A 21,162-nucleotide genomic window follows, 5' to 3' on the forward strand; every position below is an offset into this window, starting at 1 on the left:
GAAGCTGAATTTAGCTTTTACCGCATCTTTTGAAATCCTCTTCAAGGCTGACTGTTCCTTTTCTCACGCTCTGTGACACATGGGGACAAGGAAAGAAGTCAGCATAGTTCTAATTTCCTATTGCCACTTACACCCTGACTTTTCACCATCACTTAGCAACCACTTCTCACTTTAAAATCCATCCCATTCTGGCCAGATCTTTGTTCTTACCTGTGGACCTCCAGGTCAGTTTCTTCTCCAGTAAATCCAATAACCTCACCTACTGTCTGCTTCTCCACCCTAAATCCTTACCTGTTTACATACCCTCACCTCCCAGTTCCTCAGTCTCAATTCCTATGACCTCTTTTTAGTTCAACTGAACCACACAAAAGTAGCCGTAGATTAGATCACTTTCACTACAGCAGTTGGAATTTATTTGGGTTCTCTATATGAGTCTTTGGAGTTTTTTTCTTTTATTAAAATGAGGAAACTTGACCATTTCTGTTCCTCCATTTGGCAGCTAATACCTCTTAAATTGAGTAACTCAGCATCCACACCAGAAAGAGGAAGTAGAAAAACCCCATGCAAAAGATTATGAGTTCAAAAGAGATTTATTAGAAGATAATCTTTACCAGCTGACTAAAGAGGGGAGGAGCCCACAGCAGTCCTCCAAATCTGTGTCTTGATTGATGGAATGATGTGGTAACCCCTCCAAAAACAGTTTCTAAGCTTTCTTTTTTATACAGGAAAAATTCTGTCTCTCATGTGTGTTAGACATATTCCCTCCAGAAATATACTTAATTTTTCACAACATGACTGCTAAGTTTTGCTTGACTACACATCTATAACCTGTATCATGATGCTTGCCTTTTCAATGAGGGTGGGTGGAGAGGGAGGAAGGGAGAAAATTTGTAACCCAAAGTTTTTAAAATGCATGTTAAAAATAAATTAATTTTCTTAAAAAAAGAAATGTTCCCTCCATCTGGGGGAAGCAAGGTTTTCAATTATCTCTGTTTTTTAAATCTATGCTTTGAGTGTAGTAATTAGTTGAGTCGTATGTGATTGTGGAACTGTGATGTTTCCTCATTTTCTTGTGGTACTTGTGGCTAGTTAACAAAGGACTGTGGAAGATCTTGTCCACCATCCCGGTGCTATGGGACACTTTGGACCCTAATGGATACTTCTTTATGAAGTTATAATTGGGGAAATTGGGGGAGACATTGTCTGGCTTCAAGGGTGAAAGGAAAGCACTTAAAACTAAATAGGTATATGGGATGGTAGCCAATTAAAAATTCTTTGGCCAGTGCCATTCCTGGCCTTAGATTGGTCTTTCAAGTGAGGATCAAAGGCCTTCTGGAGGTGCTTTTTCATCTTCTTTCCCTTGGAATTCTATATATGAACGCTAACTGAGATTCAGGAGGAAATAAATTTCTAAAACAGATCCTAACAGATAAAAGCGTTAATATTTAGTAATATAGCTATGTACTAATATATATTCATGTAGCTTATTTTTTAGCAAGCAGTATCAATTTGTTCACATTCCTCAAGGAAAAGATTGTACTTGCAGTCAAAAAATTCTAAGAAATAAAGAGGTCCTTATACATAATCAGAAGGGTTGTGGAAACCATAAACTAGACACTATGAAATGAATTGCGGCAATGATAGCTGCAGGGGCCCTACAATATCCTCTTTCCAAGCATCTATGAGAATCTCTAGTTATAATTCTAAGGAGAATGAGTTGTTTTCAGACTTTTTTTAAGGTAACATGACAGATGATGAGAGCTCAAATACATAGTGCCTTAAGGTTTACAAAGTTCTTTTCTCACCATATCACTTTTAGATCAGAGGAGCCTAAATTTATGAGTTTGAAAGGACTCTAATGGTCACCCCTCTAACACCCTCGTTTGACATATGAGAATAAGAAGTTGCTTCATATGGCTAGAGTCACACAGCCACTGTCAAAGGAAGGATTTGAACTTAAATCTTTCTGACCCTGACTCCAGAACTCTACCCCCATACCATGGTGCTTCTCTACATATGACTTCTAGGTAGTACACATATTATTCTCATTTTACAAACAAGGAAATGGAGACCCAGAAGGGTTAAGTAAGTGAATGCCCAAGGGCCATAAGTTTTGTGGGAGAATCTTAGCCATCCTGGATGTCATGTGGAAGAAGATTACCTAGTGTTCTATTCTCTTTGAAACAGACTTTCCACCTCTTTTCCTGTTTCAAAGGATAATGTAGTCAATTAAGAATGATGATAAAGCTCATGGGAAGATGAAATTAGTGTCCCCTAGGACCTTGTTGTGATGCTGACAGCCTATCTGGGGTAGTGTCCCTGTAGGACAAATGAGAGCCTCTCTAAGGGGCTCTCATCTTTATTGTTTGATGAGAAGCAACTCACAGTCCAGTTTTAAAGCTTATAACAAATCCTTTTTTTTTCCCCAAGCAACTTTTCTACTTGTTTTACCACAGTTAGGTCACTGGAGAGTCCAGTCCTGTGAAAAGAAACTCAACTATGTATGCAAGAAAACAGGAAGGATAATCAATGAAACAAGATTGGATAAGAACTGTCCTCAAGAAGAGGTATATTGAAATCCCTAAGCCAACATGGAGTCTGTCGTAGCCAGAAATGGTGTTTGGAGGGGGCTCGGGGGTGGGGGGAAATGAGGAGAAAATGTTGTTTCTTGACCAGGAGTTCTTAACAGTAGGGTCTGTGAACTTGTTTTCTAAGTATCTTGTTAACTGTTTTTCAAGAATTGATTTCCTTTGGAATCCTATCTATTTTATTTTATGTATTTAAAAACATTATTATCAGAAAGGATCCATAGGCTTCACTGGATTGCCCAAGGGGTCCAGAAAGTTAAGAACCCTTGTACCAGACTGAACCAAAGGTTCATAGTAGGTAAAACAAAATGTTCGTTTGGAGAGTTATATATTGGGATATCACTACACCCAAAAAGTCATGCAAAAACATATATGATCACTGTTTCATATACTACTGTACTCTGGGATTGGTTTAGTCATATGTCTTCCTCTATCTAGCATCTGTTGTCTCCTATGCTTAGCACATAGAGACATTAAGCTGCTTGCTCCCCCCTCGACCCCAATTACATTGAGTTTAAGATTTTGTGTTTAATGCTTCAGTACTTTGTTTGAGTCAGAGAGATGTTGCCTATCTTGGAATACTCTGTAGTAATACCATGTTCTGATTTAGGGCTGGGAGAGGCATGGAGAAGCGTGTTATAAGATCTATAAGGATGAGGTCCCCTTTGGAACTCACTGCAATCTGACAATAACTAGCAGGTATGGCAGCCATCAGGTAAGGTGTACGTTCATAGGAGCATAGATCTGAAGCTGGAAGGGATCCTAGAGGCTACCTCACTTTTCAGGTGAGGAAACTGAGGCCCCAGGGAAATTAAGTGACTTGTCCAAGATCACACAAATCTTAAGCATTAGTGGCAAAATCTGAACCCAAATCCTCTAAATTCAGAAGCCAATGGGCTGTCTGCTTCATATAAGAAGGCATCAGTTTTTTTCCTAATCTTTTCCAAGTCATGTGATTTCTTCCTCTGCAACATCTCTCACCTCCTTCTCCTTATTCAAATGGCCACAGTCTTGTTCAAGTCCTCTTTACTTCTCACCTGGATTATTTTAATTGTTTCCTAATTGGTCTCCCTGCCTCAAGTCTTTCCCCTCTAGAAAGGGGAGAAAAAGACATTCTCTGCATAGCTACCGACGTGATTTTCCAAAAGTCTGTGTCTGACTTTGTCACTTGCCTACTCAATAAATCCCTACATCTTCTTGTTACCTTTAGGGTGAAAAAGCAAACTCCTCTGGATGGCATTTAAAACCCTTCACAGTTTGGCTTTGTTAGAGATTACTGCCCTTTGCAGATTCTACAATCTAGCCAAAATGGCCTTCTTACCAGCCCTTACACATGACATGCCGTCTCCTATACCCTTGCCTTTGCACCGGCTGGTCCCTGTACTCGGCATGCCATCCCTCCTTACCTCTGCCTCTTGCAGTCAGTCCTGGGTATCCTTCAGAGCTCATCTCAAGTGCTGGCTTGTTCATGAGGGATTTTGTGAACCCCTCACTTGCTATTTCTTCCCCCAAAATGTTACCTTCTATGTATGTATTTATTTTTATGAATAGATATATGCACATGTGTGTACATGCACATGTATACATGTCTCAATAGAATATAGATTTCATTTTTGTCCTGGTGCCCAGTAGAGTACTTGGCACATAGTAGGCACTTAATAAATGCTCATTAATTGATTCTGGGAAAGGGCAGTCAGGGTTAAGTGAATTTACAGCTAGTAAATGTGAGACCAGATTTGAACTCAGGTCCTCCTGACTCCAAGGCCAGTGCTTTATCCACTGAGCCACCTACACTGCCCCTCGTTCATAAGGAGAGTGCTAGTCTCTTTCACCAGTATAGTAATTTGATACTGTGAATTATCATGAATAAGTCATTTGAACCTTCTTTTACAGATTTGAGCAAGAGTTCTTAAACAGCATGATCAAAAAGTACAGTAAAGGTGGAGGAAAATCCTTTTGGACTGGCTTGAGAGATGAAGATTCACGAGGAGAATATAGATGGGCCAGTGTAAACGGGACAAAGCCAGTTGTAACTTATGTAAACTGGAATTCTCTTGAGCCAGGTAAATGCCTCCACTTTGAAAGAAGTAGAATAAGATGCCTTGTTAAATTGACTCTTTCTCAGATGTCTTCTCTGTTTAACAACTTTGCTGAAATTTATTTTTGGTGAATAATAACATTTAATTTAATTCAACAAATGTTTGTGTTAAGTGGATTCTTGTATGGAAAGCTTTGTATTGAATTCTGAAGATAATATAATGTTTTTAGGCAAAAATCTAAGTACATTCCTTAAGTAAGAACAATTGACTGTGTCTTATCTACTAAGTCCTTGACCATCGAACCAAAGGTAACAGTCACCAAAGTGTTTGAGGCAGTATGGTATGGTGAGGCATTGAATTTGGAGTCAGAGGACCTAGGTTCAAATTCCAGTTATGACACTTTGTGACCTTGGTCAAGTCCTCTCTGGGTATCCTCATGTATAAAATAAAAGTGTTGGACTAAATGAACTCTCACATCCCTTCCATCTCTCAATCTTTTATCTGCCCTTAGAATGTAAGCTCCTTCTGAACAGAGACTATCATTTTTGCCTTTGCATTTCTAGTGCTTAGAATAGTGCCTGGCAGACACATAGTAGGCATTTTATAACTGCTTATTTGTTGATTGATTGCTGCGTGATGCAAAATCTGCTTTGCAGTGGAGCAGTTAACTAACCCTTCTCATATAGACTACCACTTACTGACATGGCTCTTAATAACTAGAGCTGATTTTCACATCTCCTTTATTACTTTAACCAAAATCCAGAAATGCTGCTGTGAAATGGCATACCTATGTTCATTACTCAATTGCTGCTTATTTTCTTAATTCCTTCTCCAGTGTCAGATAATTGCTGGGTCCTACTGTTCATAAAAGGCTGCCAGGTGGCTCAGTGGATATAGTGCTGGGCTTGGAATCAGGAAGACTCATCTTCATGAGTTCAAATCCAGCATCAGACTGTGGGCAAATCACTCGACCCTGTTTGCCTCAGTTTCCTCATCTGTCAAATGAGCTGGAGAAGGAAATGGCAAAGAAGTCCAGTATCTTTGCCAAGAAAACCCCAAATGGGGTCACAAAGTGTCAGACATAACTGAAACAGCAACTGTTCATAAAAGGTGGCTAGGGAAAGGCAGGACAAAGATAGGAGGGATTTAACTTCATCTATAGGTGAGCTAGTCCTTTTCTGGATGATTTTGAGCACTGACTATAATTATAATTGGTTAGATCCATAGCAATAAATTACAAAACATTCTACTTTCTCTAATCTTTGAATTGTGTGAATTTCACTTGTTATTGTCTCATATAGTAATTGTAGTTTGGGACTTAACGGAAGCTATTAGCAGTGTTTGACCTCTACCCGGTAGACTTGGAAAGTTCCTACTTTATAGGCCACTAGTTGGTAGAATGGATCAAGCACTGGACCTGGAATTAGGAAGACCAGAGTTCAAATCCAGCCTCAGACCCAGTGTGACCCTCAGCAAGTCAATCCCTGTTTTCCTCAGTTTCCTCAACTATATGAAGTGAGGATAATAACATTTACTTCCCAAAGTTGTCATGAGAGTCAAATGAGATAACAATTGTAAAGTACTTAGAACAGTGCCTGGAACATGGTAAACGCTATATTTGGTAGCTATTATTATTGCCAAACTTTCTATTTCTCGTGGGGTAGGAGAAGGAATATATAGCTCTGTGAGGTTGGTTTGATTGAGGTAGGGAAAAGAAGTGGATAAAGTACTAAACCTGTAGCCAGGAGTTTACTGGCTCTGTGACACTGAGAAGGTGTCTTTCTTTCTGCCTCAGTTTCCTCATCTATAAAATGGTAATAATAATAGCACCTACTTCAATTGTAGTGAAGAGAAAATAAGATGATATTTGTAAAGTAGTCTGTAGACCTTAATGTGCTACGTAAATCTATTAAGAAAGTTTTCTAGGTCCAGGTCTAGAGAGTCATGAGTTCCTATGAAACTACAATTTAGAGACAAATCCCAAGAATCTTCTCCCACTCATGTTCAGTAATTACTAGAATTCTAAATCTGAAACCAAAGAACCTGGGTTCAAACCCAAGCTCTGCCATTTACTACCTATATGACCTTGAAAAAGTCACCCAGTTTCCTTAATAAAAAATCAGTAAGCATTTATTAAGTTCCTACTGTATACTAGGTATTATACAAGGTCCTGAGGATGTAAAGACAGGGAATGGTTGGACTGAATGATCTCTAAGTTCTCTCCCTTCTGTTATTTTATATGTTGTGATATTTTGGAAAATCAGTCTGACCTGGGAATTTTTATTCCTGGGATCCCCAGCCATTCCATGGGAGCTAGAAATAGATTTCCAAGGCCTTAACTAGCAGATGTCTGAGCAAGTTGCTACTGCTACCATCAGCCCTTGAGTCCTAGAAAGGAAGGGAGCCCTAGCTCAGATTTCACTTCACATCAGCAGCCCTTTGATCTCAGGACTCAAGGGAAATCAGCATATGCTCATCCTCAGTGTTTGGGGAGCCCCGTTATAGCCTTAGATATAATAGTAGTAATTAGAAAATGTGAAAATGGCTTCTTTATTTGATGGCAAATTAGAAGGAAAAGATTTGACATCTCAGTTCCAATTTACCGTGGCTCTTCTTTGCTACCTTCTTCAGATTTTGAGCCTTCATTTGCCTCTATTTTGGCCAGTAGTTCCTACACATGGCTGCCAGAATAACCTTGCTAAAAAAAAAATATTTTGGATCACATCACCAAAGGTCCCACGGTTGAGTGTTATTTTGTTTTGAAGTCTAAATCCCCATGCTTGGACCAATCTAAGTGCCCAGGTTAACTGAGATCTCTTCATCATCTTGTATAATTCAGTTCCTTATTCCTTTCACTTCATCCTTCATCCTTCTCCCTCTCTTTTTCCTTCTTCTTCCCCTCAAAAGAAAGAATAGAAACACTAGAAATTGTCAGTGTTGCTTTGTTTTGAAAAACAAAAACTAACCTTTTCATTCACTGGTCAAATTGTAGCTTCCCCAGGTGGATGTGTGGTTCTTGCAAGTGGAAATTCACTCGGAAAATGGGAGGTCAAGGATTGTAAAAGCTTCAAAGCCCTTTCTATTTGCAAGAAAAAAATTGGGCCCCCAGAGCATGAGGAAGCAGTTCCTAAACCTGGTGATCCCTGTCCCAGTGGATGGCACAGTTTACCAACAGGGCTTTCCTGTTATAAGGTAAAACAACATTCTTAATTCAATTAACCCTTTAACATTATTAAATGATGACTTCTTCCTCTGGGCAGCTAGGTGGCACAGTGGAAAAGCACCCGGCCTAGTCTTCCCGAGTTCAAATCTGCCTTAGACACTTACTAGGTGTGACCTTGGCAAGTCACTTAACCCTGTTTGTCTTAGTTTCCTCATCTGTAAAATGAGCTGGAGAAGGAAATAGTAAGCTACTCCAGTATCGTTGCCACGAAAATCCCAAACAAGGGCCGCTAGGTGGCGCAGTGGATAGGGCACTGGCCCAGGAGTCAGGAGGACTTGAGTTCAAATCGGACCTCAGATATGTGATACTCACTAGCTGTGTGACCTTGGGCAAGTCACTAACTCTGATTGCCTTGCCAAAACACACACACACACACATACACACACACACACACACACACACGAAAGAAAACCCCAGAGTTATGAAAAGTCAGACATGACTGAAAAATGTTTGAAGAATATCAACAACCTCTTTCTATTGTCCTTGTTCATATTTGTATGATGATGTTGTCGCACTGTCCTTCTACCCTGTTGTATGCTCCTCATAACTCAGATGCTCAGTGTGATCATTTTTAAACCTTTGGAAATCAAGTGCTTCCTCACTCTAAAGTATGGAGTACTTATTATCAGATTCTTCATTTGTTTGTTTTCCTGAAACCTTAGAAATGAATAAAATGACTACATGTTTTAGTGCAGCCAGCTTTGAAAGTTCTGTGAATCATTTTATTTCTATAAAATTGGAATAAATTTACTTTTTTTTTTTACTTTTTAAGCTGTTTCACAAAGAGAGAGTTGTAAGAAAAAGAACTTGGGAAGAGGCTGAAAGATTCTGCGAAGCGCTCGGAGCGCATCTTCCTAGTTTCAACCAAATGGATGAGATGGAGGAATTTCTTAGTTTTCTAAAGAGCCAGCTAAGGTAATAATTTTAAAGGCAGATTATAAAAAGTAAATATAATAGTGATGTCCTTTGTGTACTTGTGTTTTCATCTTCTGGGGAAGTATTAAGTGCCTGCTAGATAATAATAGCTAGCATTTAAAATTATATATTATGTATGCACATATATAATATACATTATATATAATTTATATATATTATATAGTACTTTGAAATTATATTTGAAAACTGTGGTAGGAGCTAGAGAAGATACAAAATGGATGAGATATGGCACCAGCCCTGAAGGAAATTACAAACCAGAAGAAGCAAAAGTGATGATGATAATCAAATAGTGACACCCAATTCTAGAATATAAAGCATTGTCTTCATAGGAACACTCACTGTAAGGTAGGTAACTACAAAAAACTACAGCAGCAGAATGTAATAAGTACCCTGAGCAGAGTATAAAAAAGGGCTGTGGGCATTCAGTGGAAGTAAAGATCCCTGGGACAAATAGGGATGGCTTTATGAGAGTAGTAACATTTGAGTTGAGCCTTGATGGAAGGAGAAATAAAATTTGGATAGGGAGAAATGGAGGGGAGGGAAAGGCAGGTTAGGGTGCTGTGATCAGAGCTATAATTTAGGAATGTAATTTTTGGCAGCAGTGTGTAGGATGAAATAAAGTAAAAAGAAACTAGAAATGAGGATACCAGTGAGGCTACTGCACAAATATAGAAAAGAGATAAGGAAGCCTGGAACAAGGGTGGTTGCAGTGGGAATTGGAAGGAAGGAACAGGTAAAAGAGATATTGAGGAAATAGAAGAAACAAGCCTTGGTAACTGATGGAATGTGGAAAACAAGGGAGGGGGGAGGAATAAAGAGTAGTTCTAAGGTTTTGAGCCTGATGTAAAGAGGGGAATTGGTGGTACCATAGACAAACTAGGGAAGTTAAGAGGGACAAATTTGTTTGAGGTAAGAAAATGATCGTTTTGATTCTATGTGCAAATGATATATGCAGATGCCAATGTCCTAGTGCACTGTAGGAAATTTAGTCAGTCAACAAGAATTTATTATGCCAGGTGCTGTGATAAGCTCTGAGGAGACAAAGGAAAAAACTGTCCCTGCCCTCAAGGAGTTCACATTCTAATAGGGAGACAGTATATAAACATATATACATATATGTGTGTATGTGTGTGTGTGTATAAATACACACACATACAAGATGTATGCAGAGTAAATGGAAGGTAATCTCAGGTGGGAGGAGGGGCACCACCAGTGAGGGAAGGCCAAAAAAGATCTATAGAAAGTAGGATTTGGGCTGAGTCTTGAAGGAAAGCAAATGAGTGGAAGTGAAAAGGGAGATAGTTCCAAACATGGAGACAGCCAGTGGTAGTGTATGGAATGGGGAGATATGTTATCTGTATAAGGAACACATGTGTGTGTGTGTGTGTGTGTGTGTGTGTATAAATACACACGCATACAAGATGTATACAGAATAAATGGAAGGTAATCTCAGGTGGGAGAAGGGGCACCACCAATGAGGGAAGACCAAGAAAGGTCTCCTTGAAGGAAAGCAAATAAGAGGAGGTGAAAAGGGAGAGACAGCCAGTGGTGATGCATGGAATGGGGAGATGTGTTATCTGTATAAAGAACACACATGTGTGTGTGTGTGTGTGTGTGTGTGTGTGTGTGTGTGTACCTTTGATTGAAGGGCCACACTTGAGGACCTAGAGGGCCACATGTGGCCTCGAGGCCACAGGTTCCCCACCCTTTGATTGAGTTCTAGGACTGGACAGGTAGGAAGCTTCAGTTGTGAAGGGCTCTAAAAAGCCCAACACATGACTATATTTGATCCTGGAGGTAATAGGGAGCTACTGGAGATTACTGAGGCATGAGGGCTGTGGGAGTGGAAAGCAATTCTCTAATCCTTGGGTGTGTGGTTTGTTTTAAGTTTTTTGCTTTTATAGAGTACTTAAGTCTTTTTTCTTTCTTTCTTGGGACATTTATAGGATGATGTCTTAGCAATGGAATCACTGAAATATGATCTTCCAAAGCCTAGGATACACAGTTAACTGTAATTGGATCTGTGATGTAACTATTTAAAAAATAATAATAAAGAAATAACATCTTTGTCATAACTATTAGTTAACAACTATTAACCAAATTATAGGATTTGTTGGAGAAAGGTGGTAGGGATAAAAGGATCTTACATAGTACTATCAGACATAAACAATGAAATAAACACACAAAATGAGGACAGATTCTTAACTATACCCTTTAGCATTTAACAAAGTGGAATCAAATAAATTAACAAAAAATGAAGAAAAAAATGTTTGGTTTCAGCCTTATTCCAAGTCTGTCTGAAATTTCAAAGTTGAGATCAGTTTGGTACCCACTGTGTATTGCTCTCCATAGCATTTGTCCACCCAGTCCACCATTGCCATCGGTGATATATTAGGATGCCCTTCCCACTTATTCCCTTTCATCCTTGAATCTTGCCATTTTTTGCAGTTGTCTTAATTCACATTTTATTATTAGGGAAATTATTATTATTATTCTAATATGATTAATTATTATTCTAATAGAATTAATACTTATTATAATAATATATTAGTAGTAGTTATAAGGGAATTTAAATAACTTTCATTGTAGTTATTAACCATTTTGATTTTCTCCTCTGAAAATGCCCTTTGACTCTTGCTTCATTGGGAAGTGTTATAGCTTTCTCAGTTCCTTGTGGATTCTAGGTGACAGAGCTTTTATCTGATTGATTGATTGATAGTATAAATTTTTTTCCTAATCTTTTTCATTTTTTTTTGTTTTAGATGAACTATTTTTTTTATTAGTTCAGGGTTTCTTCATATCTTCCCTGGACTACTTCAGGACTGCCCCCAGTCTCTCTCTACTCCCTTCCATTCTCCATTACTGAAAGGCAGCTCTGACCTTGGGCTGCTAGGTAGTAGAGTGGATAGTGTTTTGGACCTGAATTCAGTTTCTACGCCTACTAGCTCTATAACCTTGGGCAGGTCACTTCACCTCTTTCACATCTGTAAAATGAAAATCATAATAGTGCACACCTCATAGGGTTGTTGTGAAGATCTCATTCGTTAACACATGGAAAGTACTTGGCAAAACTTAAAGCACTCTATAAATGCCAGCTATTATTTTAATTAGCTATTATTACCATGTCACTGCTCTACTCAAACTCCAGTGGGGCCCTACTCTCAGATCAAATAGGAATTCCTCTGTTGGGCATTTAATACTCTTTACAACCTGGCTACAATGTACCTTTCCAGTCATCAACAAGAATTTATTATGTCCCTACTATATGCTAGGCGATGTTTTGGGCATTGGGGATACAAAAACAAAGAAAGAAACAATTCCTTCCCACAAGGAGCTTATATTCCTACACATTACTCCCACGTATTTTCTGGCCCAACCAAACTGGTTTTTGTTTTGTTTCTTTCTGTTTGTTTGTTTTTTTAGGCAATTGGGGTTAAGTGACTTGCCTAGGGTCACACAGCTAGTTAAGTGTCAAGTGTTTGGTCTGAGGCCAACTCAGGTCCTCCTGACTTCAGGGCCGGTGCTCTATCCACTGTGTCACCTAGCTGCTCCCAAACTGGTTTTCTTGTCGTCTCTCATACATGACACTCCCCCCTCTGAGCGTTTGTACAGCCTGCCTCCAGTGCCTTGAATGTGCTCCCTTCTCACCTTTGCCTCTTAGAATATCCTAATTTCCTTCAAGATTCAGCTCAAGCACCGACATCTAAATCCAATATTATGTGATCTCCCCAGCTGCTAGTGCCTTTCTCAACAAATTACCTCATCTGCTTTGCATGTAGTATGTATCTATCAATGTATGTTCATGTTTTCTCCCCAGTAGAATGTAAGCTCCTTGAGGGCAGGGAATATTTCACTTTAGCTTTTGTGTCATCAGGGTGTAATGTAGTTGCTGACACATAATAGGTGGTCAATAAATATTTGTTAGTTGATTGATATGGCACCGTGCAAGGGAATAATCAGTTAATTAATCAAAGAAAGCTTCTCAAGAAGGTGATAACTCTTAAAGAAAATTAGGGAAATGTATCTATATCTATCTATCTATATAGATAGATATACACACACACGTAAAAATGTATGTATGTAAACAAAGAGAGATGAAAGATGGGGAGGGTAATTCAGTGGACAAATGACATATGCAGAAGCATAGAGGTAAAAATAAGAAATCATGTGGATGTTGAGACAGATCTGACAGGACCAAAAAGACCAACTAAGGTTAGAGGCTTGGTGGGGGGATGGGAAGGGAAGATGGGATGAGAAGGAGGGGAATGTCCCATGATGAAAGACCCTGAATGTTAGACTAAAGAAAAAATTTATCATTCTAGAAACAATAAAAGGCTAATAGAATATCATAAACAAGAGAATGATATGATGTGAGAGTAATTGGTCTGTTTCTTCTCTGAGGTCTTACATAACCTCTTAACATCTACTTGGATAGAGTCAGGGATACCAACAAAGAGGGGTGTTAGCTATTCCTCAGAAATTACCCTAGTGAAGAAATTATCTGCCTATGAACAAGAGAAGTGGAAGTAAATATTGGATTATCTAAAATCATGTTGATAATCTCTGCTTGTCTAGTGATGAAAATGATGACACTAGCTGTGTGACCCTAGGCAGGTCACTTAACCCCAATTGCCTCACCAAAAAAAATGATGAGAATCTTTTTTCTCAACCCCTGCATTTCTTTTAAGTGATAGAGGACTTCTCTGGCTATGTGTATAATCCCATTGATTCCAATCTGTTAAACACAATAAGTAGTCAGGAAAATTCAGCCATATGGACCATGTCACATCATGCTGGCAGTACTCATCATCTATCCATACATAAGACACATAGCATGACCTAAAAAGAGATGATATGATGTATTTTTTCTCATAATTGGAGGTAAGCAAGAGATAATAATTAAACTGAAATTGGAATTACCTCTTGAAATGGAAAAAAGGTAAAACTTTTGTATCAAATTATGTTTCTAGGTCTTAGTTCCTGAAAGCCTTTAACTTTTCACTCTAGGAGTTAAACTTTACACAGCAAGACCTCTATTGCCCAAATTGTACATAGCATGCTGAGTTAAGTCTGATTACGGTAATACTTCTGTATATGGAAGTTTTAAATCTTCCTTTTGTATTGCAATAAAAGGGATTCATGGTGCACTGAGTCATTAAAATTATATGGTCTTTGTAACTCTTAAAGACAAACATGATAGGGAAAGTCATTGCAGAAAAAGATATTCATAGGATTGAAGCAGGTTTTGCAATCACATCACACTGGTGCCCACTGCCTCCTATGATGTGAGACAAACAGTTTTAGAGAGAAATCTGAGATTTTTGAGACAAAAATTCCTCATCAAATTGTATTTTGGAGGTGACAGCTGAGATAGTTTCTCTTAGTAATCAGATGCTATAGATAATTCATTTTGGGATGAAAGCAGGGGCGTTATAATGTTTTAACCTGTTTATAATATAACTGCTTGGCCACAAATACCCTAAAATTATATACCAAGCTATTGAAGTAACAAAGGGTAAGTAAAGAGGACAATGTTTCCTCTTTGAAAGTCTGTCAACCCGTTTTTGAGTAAACCTCTTCAGACTCCCTTTTTCTTATATTCTTCCCATCTCCTTCATCTCTTCCAAAGCCCAGAGTAAAGAAGAAGCATTTTGAGTTTATGTGGGTTGGAGGAAACCATCGTGTTTCCTTTTTTAACCTTAAACTCTTGATTGTGCCTTATCAGGGAAAGACCAGGGACCATGATGAGAAACTGAATTATTATTGCTTTCTACATTCAAAACATTTAAAATTGTAGATTGAATTAATTAGAATTAAAGATGAAATAATAACTTTTTGAATCAAAATAAAGATTATTCTCAAAAGATGGGAAAGGTTTTGTAAAGGAGTGGTTAGAGAATTTGGGCAGTATTTTTTCTCAAAGGGGGTGATAGAGTTGGAAGGAAGAAAAGTTAGGTTGAGAAAATTAAGTCATCAGAAATGAGAAATTTCAATAGCAATGCTATATTCATTTTGTATTTGTAATATTTGGGGTAGGCTGTAAATGTTACTGTGATTACATTACAATAGCTGACATGTAGAGAGTGATTTTTTCTTTGCAAAAGGCTTCACATACATTATTTCCTTTGATCCTCACAACAACCTTATGAGAAGTAGAAGTATTATTCAGCTGAGGAAAGAGACTGAGAAAGGCAGTAATTTGTGAGTAGTTATACAGCTCCTATACGGCAAGTTCAAGCCCAGGGCTTCATGACTTTAAGAAATTTACTCTTTTGAATGGACTATATAGCCCATTGCCTTTCCCCACACCTTACTGCCTTCCTATATATGAAATATGGAAATAAGTGTCTCTTTGACTAAAGAAAGTTGTGTCTTTTTTTAAAGGTATTTTGCTAATTTGTATACCAGAACGCTGGTGAATGTTACTTTCTTTTTTAGTAATAAACTTACTACTATACAGGCAATTTTGTTAAACATGGTTATGGGAGATAAGTAAATTAAACCCAGAGATGGCCTCAATTTCCTCATCTATATTGGGGGTGAGAGAGGGCAGGGAAATGGTATATTTTAAGTAGCTTCAGGGCTAATATTTTATGATTCTTGTGATCCACGGCAGTAGGTACTTGTACTAGAAAGTGAGATGGAAAAAACAAATGCTACAAAGAATACTGATGAAGAAGAGATCATGGCAGACTGGAAAAGTCAGAGAAGGATTTAGCAGTACTTGAGCTGGGCCTTGAAAGAGGCTTAGCATTTAGAAAGGTAAATAGAGAGAGGGCATTCAAGGCTGAGTGGAAAAGCAGGAATAAAGAGGTAAAATCTAGATTGGCCATGTCAAGTCATGTTAAGGGGAAAGTGAGCCAACTACCCAGTGAGAATTGAAATTTGGTGTTTAAAAGAACAGGAAACAAGTTTGGGTAAATGAAGTAGGACCATTTTATGTAAGAGAAAAGATGTTAAATATCGCAGGGATGTGCATTTTTGAGAAGACAAGTCTAAAAGATTATCAGTAATTTATTACTTGATGTTTGTCTTAATTTTATCCCATTTGAAATTTAATAAAACTAAATAGAACTCATTCCTCTAATTTAAAAAATAAATAAAACCTCCAAAGGCACTTCCTACTGACTGTGAAAAAGGGCTAAATAATTTGGCTTGTTCCAGCATCTTCCTGAAATTCATTGCCATTCTCAAGCAACTGATACACCACAAACTTTCTGTAGCTTGACATCTGTCATAGCATCAAAAAACATGGTATCCTCCTTTTTTTTTTTTGCTTTTAGCGGTAAAAATTCCACCTGGTCTTAATGATTCAGACTGGCAGCATTTTAAAAGATTATAGGTTAGGCATATTTTCCCATGAAAGAGGATGGATGCAGTGGCAATCAAGATGAGGTGGTCAGTTTCCCACTTTCCGAAGGAAAAAGTTCACATGATAAGTGAGGTACATAATAATTTTCTGTCACCAAAGTGGATCAAATTGTTTCGAATGCTTAAGTAATAGGATTTTTTATTATTAAAATTAAGATTTTTATATTGTTGAGGCTAAAAAAACAATGCAAGAGGTTTGTCCAAGCCATTTGATTCAGTAATTAATTTTGAGAAAGGAGGGCATATTCTGTTGCTCAGGAAGCATTGCAGATATACCTTCCACCTTCTACTTGTAACCCAAGAGCAATACAGATTCAGGCTAACAACCCACATTAAACTCTTGTGCAGTATAATAACTGGTCATCATGGTAGTCATCAGAAGGTTAAATCATGTTCAAGTTGGTTTGCACCAATAAAATGCAACCTCCTTGAAGTCAGGGACTGTTTCATTTTGTCTTTGTATCCCCAGTGCCTACTACCATAGTTCCTAGCTTAATAAGGACTTAATAAATGGTTGTTGATTTGAATTTAATTAAATCTTCAATTAAATAGAAAATAATTTGCCCACAAACATGCCATCCTTTGATAGTGCTAGGTGACTGAGGTACTTCTATGGCCTTATATCCTCTAATATGTTTCCGGGGTTGATTTCTGTCCAGAAAGAATCCAATAGAAAAAATTCTGTCTAATATTGTATTTACTTTTGGATCTATAATTTCCTCTTGTTTGAATATCTGTTGTCCCTCCTTTCTGAATTCTCTTTGTCCTTCAAAAGTGAACTCAAGGTCAACCTCCTCCTCTGTGAAGTCTCCTCAGACCACTGCAGCCCGTTGCAATCTCTTCTTTTGGACTCTTAACACTTGTGTCATACCATTAACTTATCATACAATGCATGCTGTCTTTGTTATCTTTTTATATGTATATGTCTTGTCTTCCCAACTAGATTCTAAACTTACATAAGGGATGAGTAATGTTATGCAGGATGTTCCAAAAGTGTTGATGTAGTTTAAAGTTACTAATGACAGTATAGCTTATTACTATTAAAGTTTAAAATTTTGTAAGACTTTAGGGACATCCTATATAACCACAATGCCTAACATTAGTGCCTTACACAAAATTTTGTTGTTAAACAATAAACAAATGGAATACTCAAGTTGAATTCTGTTTACTCTTCAGACAGTGCCTCCTTAAATACTTGGGAAAATATGATGTTGATCAAACTTTCCCCACTGTTTCCCCTAACCCCTCTCTCCTTCTACTTGCATAGTGACCAGCGTTGGATATGGATAGGATTAAATAAAAGGAGTCCAGATTCTCAAGGATCTTGGCAATGGAGTGACAGTACACCAGTGAGTTAATCTTCCACCTTTCTTTTCATACATTTATATTTCTTTGGAAAACTACATTCAGTGGAGCAATTTGGGGTTTAGTTTTGCATTTTGGAGGAGGAACTTGTTTTAATGGTGTAATTTAATTATAGTAAGGTAATTCATCCACGTCAGCCTCCAAGAATCTTTATGATCCCTATAGTGTTGGTGAGTGTGATTTATAATAATAAATACTTCTTATTTACATATGTTTTATAGTTTGAGGTAAGACCATAGTCTAAGGTTCCTTAGAACCAGAACCAGAAAGACCTTGCCTCTGAGACATACTATCTCTGTGGTCTTGGTCAAGTTAATTAACCTCTCAGTGTTCTGGGTAGCTGTTAAAGTCTCAGGACTCCAAGTTGGAGAGAAGGTGCTGACTTATATTGGTAGAGTTTCCTTCTAAAGGAATTCCTTGTAATAATGTAATCCCAGCCCTATTTGCTATCTCTTTTATAGGTTGCAAGGCCCTTTAAAAAAATTCTCATGTGATTCCGTGCAACTGCCCTGTGAGGTTGATAGAATAGGCATTCAGTTTTCTCATCTATAAAATGGGGATAATAATAGCACTCACCTTATAGGATTGCTAGGAGGATCAAATGAGATAATATTTGTAAAGTGCTTTGCAAACCTTACAATGATATATAAATGCTAGCTAGTGTTATTGCTATGATTAGTTTAACAGATGATAAAACTGAGACTCCCTCCCTCCCTCTCTTTTTCTTTCCCTCTCCCCTGCTGAACATACACAGATGATTTCTTGCTTTCTGGTTCTCCTTTTACTAGTCTCTATGCAAATCACCACTCTTTGTTTACAACACAATTACCTGTGACACACTGTAATTTGTTACATCATAATATATCCTATTACTTACATTTTAATAATTTAGCTTACTGGAAAAAAGAAGTATTGGACTTGACATCAAAAGATCTGAGTTTAAGTCTTGGCTGCAAAATTTACTGGCTCTTTGACCTTGCATAAGCCACTTAAACATTTGCTTCAGTGATCAAGATGTGAGTTTTCCCTCTAAGTTGAAAATAATAATTATCTACAAAATGGGGGAAATGATATGTACACTGCCTTATACTGCAAGCATCGTGCAGTGGGAAGAACAGTTGAAGAAAGAGGATCTCGGTTCAAATCCTAGGTTCTTCCACTTACTACCTATGTGACTTTGGGCAAATCACTTAACCTCGTCATCCTCAATTTCCTTATTTATAAAGGAAAGGACTTGGTCTAGATGTCCATGATGATTTTCTTTCCAGCACAAAATCCGTGCTCCTATGATATTTGTAAAGCTTTCTATGGCCATTAAGCACTGTAGAAATGTATATAGTATTATTTCAGTTTTCTTAATGGACATTTGGGGAGGAGACACTCTGCTCTCCTTGCAGACTTGAGAGATACTTATCAGATACTTATCAACTTATCAGAAACCCATTAATAAATGATCTCTGCAATTGGCTTATATTTGCAGCCAGCTGATTTTACTAATTTCTGCTTTATAGATTATACCCTCTGACCTGGATCCCAAATTCTGGGAATACACCCTGTCTGGAACCCCATGTACTAACTGCTCTTCTGAACTACAAATCTTTATCAGATAAACTTGTAATTCTCAGAGTTCTCTTTCTTCTACAGGTATCTACTGTGGTCATATCAAATGAGTTTCAGGAAGATTATGACATCAGAGATTGTGCTGCTTTCAAGGTAAGTTGCATGATGGGATACCATGGGATACTTACCAAAAATATGGTGGTTGTTTTCAGTTTAAAATATTTAGTGAGTGTCTACTATGTGAAAGGACCTTATGTTAAGACCTCTGAGTAGTTTTTAAAAGACAGTCTAAGTCCACATTTAGCTTATAATCAAATTTATAAGAAAAGATACATATATGTAAAAAGATAATTATCTTTATAACACAGTAAGGAAGTGGCCAGGTAAGTGGTACAGGCAGTAAATGCTGTAAGAGCTAAGAGAGGATGCTCCATATGGAAGTCTTTATAACATGGCCCTTGAAATTGACCTTGTAAGATGAAAGGGATTTTGATAGGTAGAGAATACAAGGGAAGGTATTTCAGTCATGACAAATGGCATAAACAAAAGTTCAAAGACAGAAAAATATAATCTAAATTCAGCAGGAGAGGGGAGTAGGCCAAGTTGGCTAATCAAAAGGATCACACAGAATAGTACCAGAAGATGTTTGGAAAGGGAGGCCAAGTTTAGGTTATATATACCCTCAAATCTCATTATAAGGGTTGGACTTTGTCCTTTAAGCAATAGAGGGCCAAAAAGTTTGTGTGCCAAAGAGTTTTTTAAAAATCAAAATGGTAATTTTAGAGAGCTCAATCTGTTTTCAATTTGCAGGGTCAGGAGACCCAGGAGTTAGGGAGGCCAGTTGAATGGCCATTTCAGTAGTCTAGGCATGAGGTGATAAAGACCTCAAACAGAATAGTGATAATGATGACAGAAAGAGAAGGATGGGTATGGACTTTGCAAAGAAGGGATCAACAGGACCTGATGACTGATGGAAGATGGTGGACAAGAAAGAAGGAAAAGGTAAAGAGGCCTAAGATTGAGGCCAGATGACTGGGAGAATGATGGGGCCATTAGGAATGGCAGGAGGAAGAAGAATTCCAAAGAGAATGATCAAGGTAGGGGGAAATCTAGAAGCATATCAGAAACCAAAGGAGGAGAGAGAGTCAAGAAAAACAAGGCTGTTATAACATCATAGATTTAGAGCTGTAAAAAACCACAAATGTCATCTAGTCCAACCCACTGACTTAATAGATGAGAAAATTCAGGCCCAGAGAAATTAAATGACTCCTCATGGTTACACAAGTAATAAGCGACAGAACTAGCATTTGAACATGAGATTCTTTGGCTCCAAACCTAGTATTCCTCCCAATGTATCATGCTGCCTTCTCAACAACATCCATTGCAACAGGGAGGTCAAGGAGGATGAGGCCTGAGAAAAAATACTATGACATGGTCATTATTAGGATCTTTTTATTTAAAACTAGATGTTGGGGGCAGTGAGGTGGCACAGTGGATAGAGCACTGGCCCTGAAGTCAGGAAGACCTGAGTTCAAATCTGGCCTCAGACATTTTACACTTACTAGCTGTGTGACTCTGGGCAAGTCACTTAACCCCATTGCCTAGCAAAAAAAAAAAAAAAGAAAAAAAGCTAGATGTAATTATCTGTGTAGAGCAGTCCTGTTTTTATCAACCTCTCACTTTGTATCACAGGAAAAGATAAAATGTCTTTTATGAATAGGATCTCAAACAGAAATGACTTCCTGGCTCGTAAGGTGATGGTAACCATGCATATTATATGAACATATGTTGACCTCTGAGCAAATACTAAATAAAATGAAATGTCTACTGGACATCTTAATGCATTTTGTGATTACTTCCCTTCTTTATAGGTCAGCCAAATGCAGTGGAGAAGACGTTGGTATTTGTTTGAAGATAGGGACTTGATTATTTACTTAAGACCTTTTGCTTGTGATATAAAACTTGAATGGGCATGCCAGATACCAAAAGGTAAGTTTTTATGGTATTGATTTACTAAGCCTTTGGGTCTTCACACTGTGCATGCTGTAGAGAACTAGGAAAACATATGTAGCCTGTTTTT

At 37.9% G+C, this 21,162-nt stretch overlaps 1 protein-coding gene across 2 annotated transcripts in view; it reads left to right on the top strand.

Annotated features, from left to right (window-relative positions):
- The window catches only part of LOC110220720 (CD302 antigen), a 188,380-nt gene that overhangs the window by 45,778 nt on the left and 121,440 nt on the right, over positions 1–21,162 (top strand). For both annotated transcript variants that reach the window (XM_021004867.2, XM_021004869.2), the window contains exons 9-16: positions 2,457–2,567; positions 3,199–3,287; positions 4,482–4,651; positions 7,620–7,819; positions 8,623–8,765; positions 17,425–17,506; positions 19,167–19,235; positions 20,954–21,071. In XM_021004867.2, coding sequence (XP_020860526.1) covers positions 2,457–2,567; positions 3,199–3,287; positions 4,482–4,651; positions 7,620–7,819; positions 8,623–8,765; positions 17,425–17,506; positions 19,167–19,235; positions 20,954–21,071 — 982 coding nt within the window. The remainder of the gene's footprint in view (positions 1–2,456; positions 2,568–3,198; positions 3,288–4,481; positions 4,652–7,619; positions 7,820–8,622; positions 8,766–17,424; positions 17,507–19,166; positions 19,236–20,953; positions 21,072–21,162) is intronic.

Source organism: Phascolarctos cinereus, unplaced genomic scaffold (assembly GCF_003287225.1).
Source record: "Phascolarctos cinereus isolate Bilbo 61053 unplaced genomic scaffold, phaCin_HiC Scaffold_726;HRSCAF=1367, whole genome shotgun sequence".
Lineage (NCBI taxonomy): Eukaryota > Metazoa > Chordata > Mammalia > Diprotodontia > Phascolarctidae > Phascolarctos > Phascolarctos cinereus.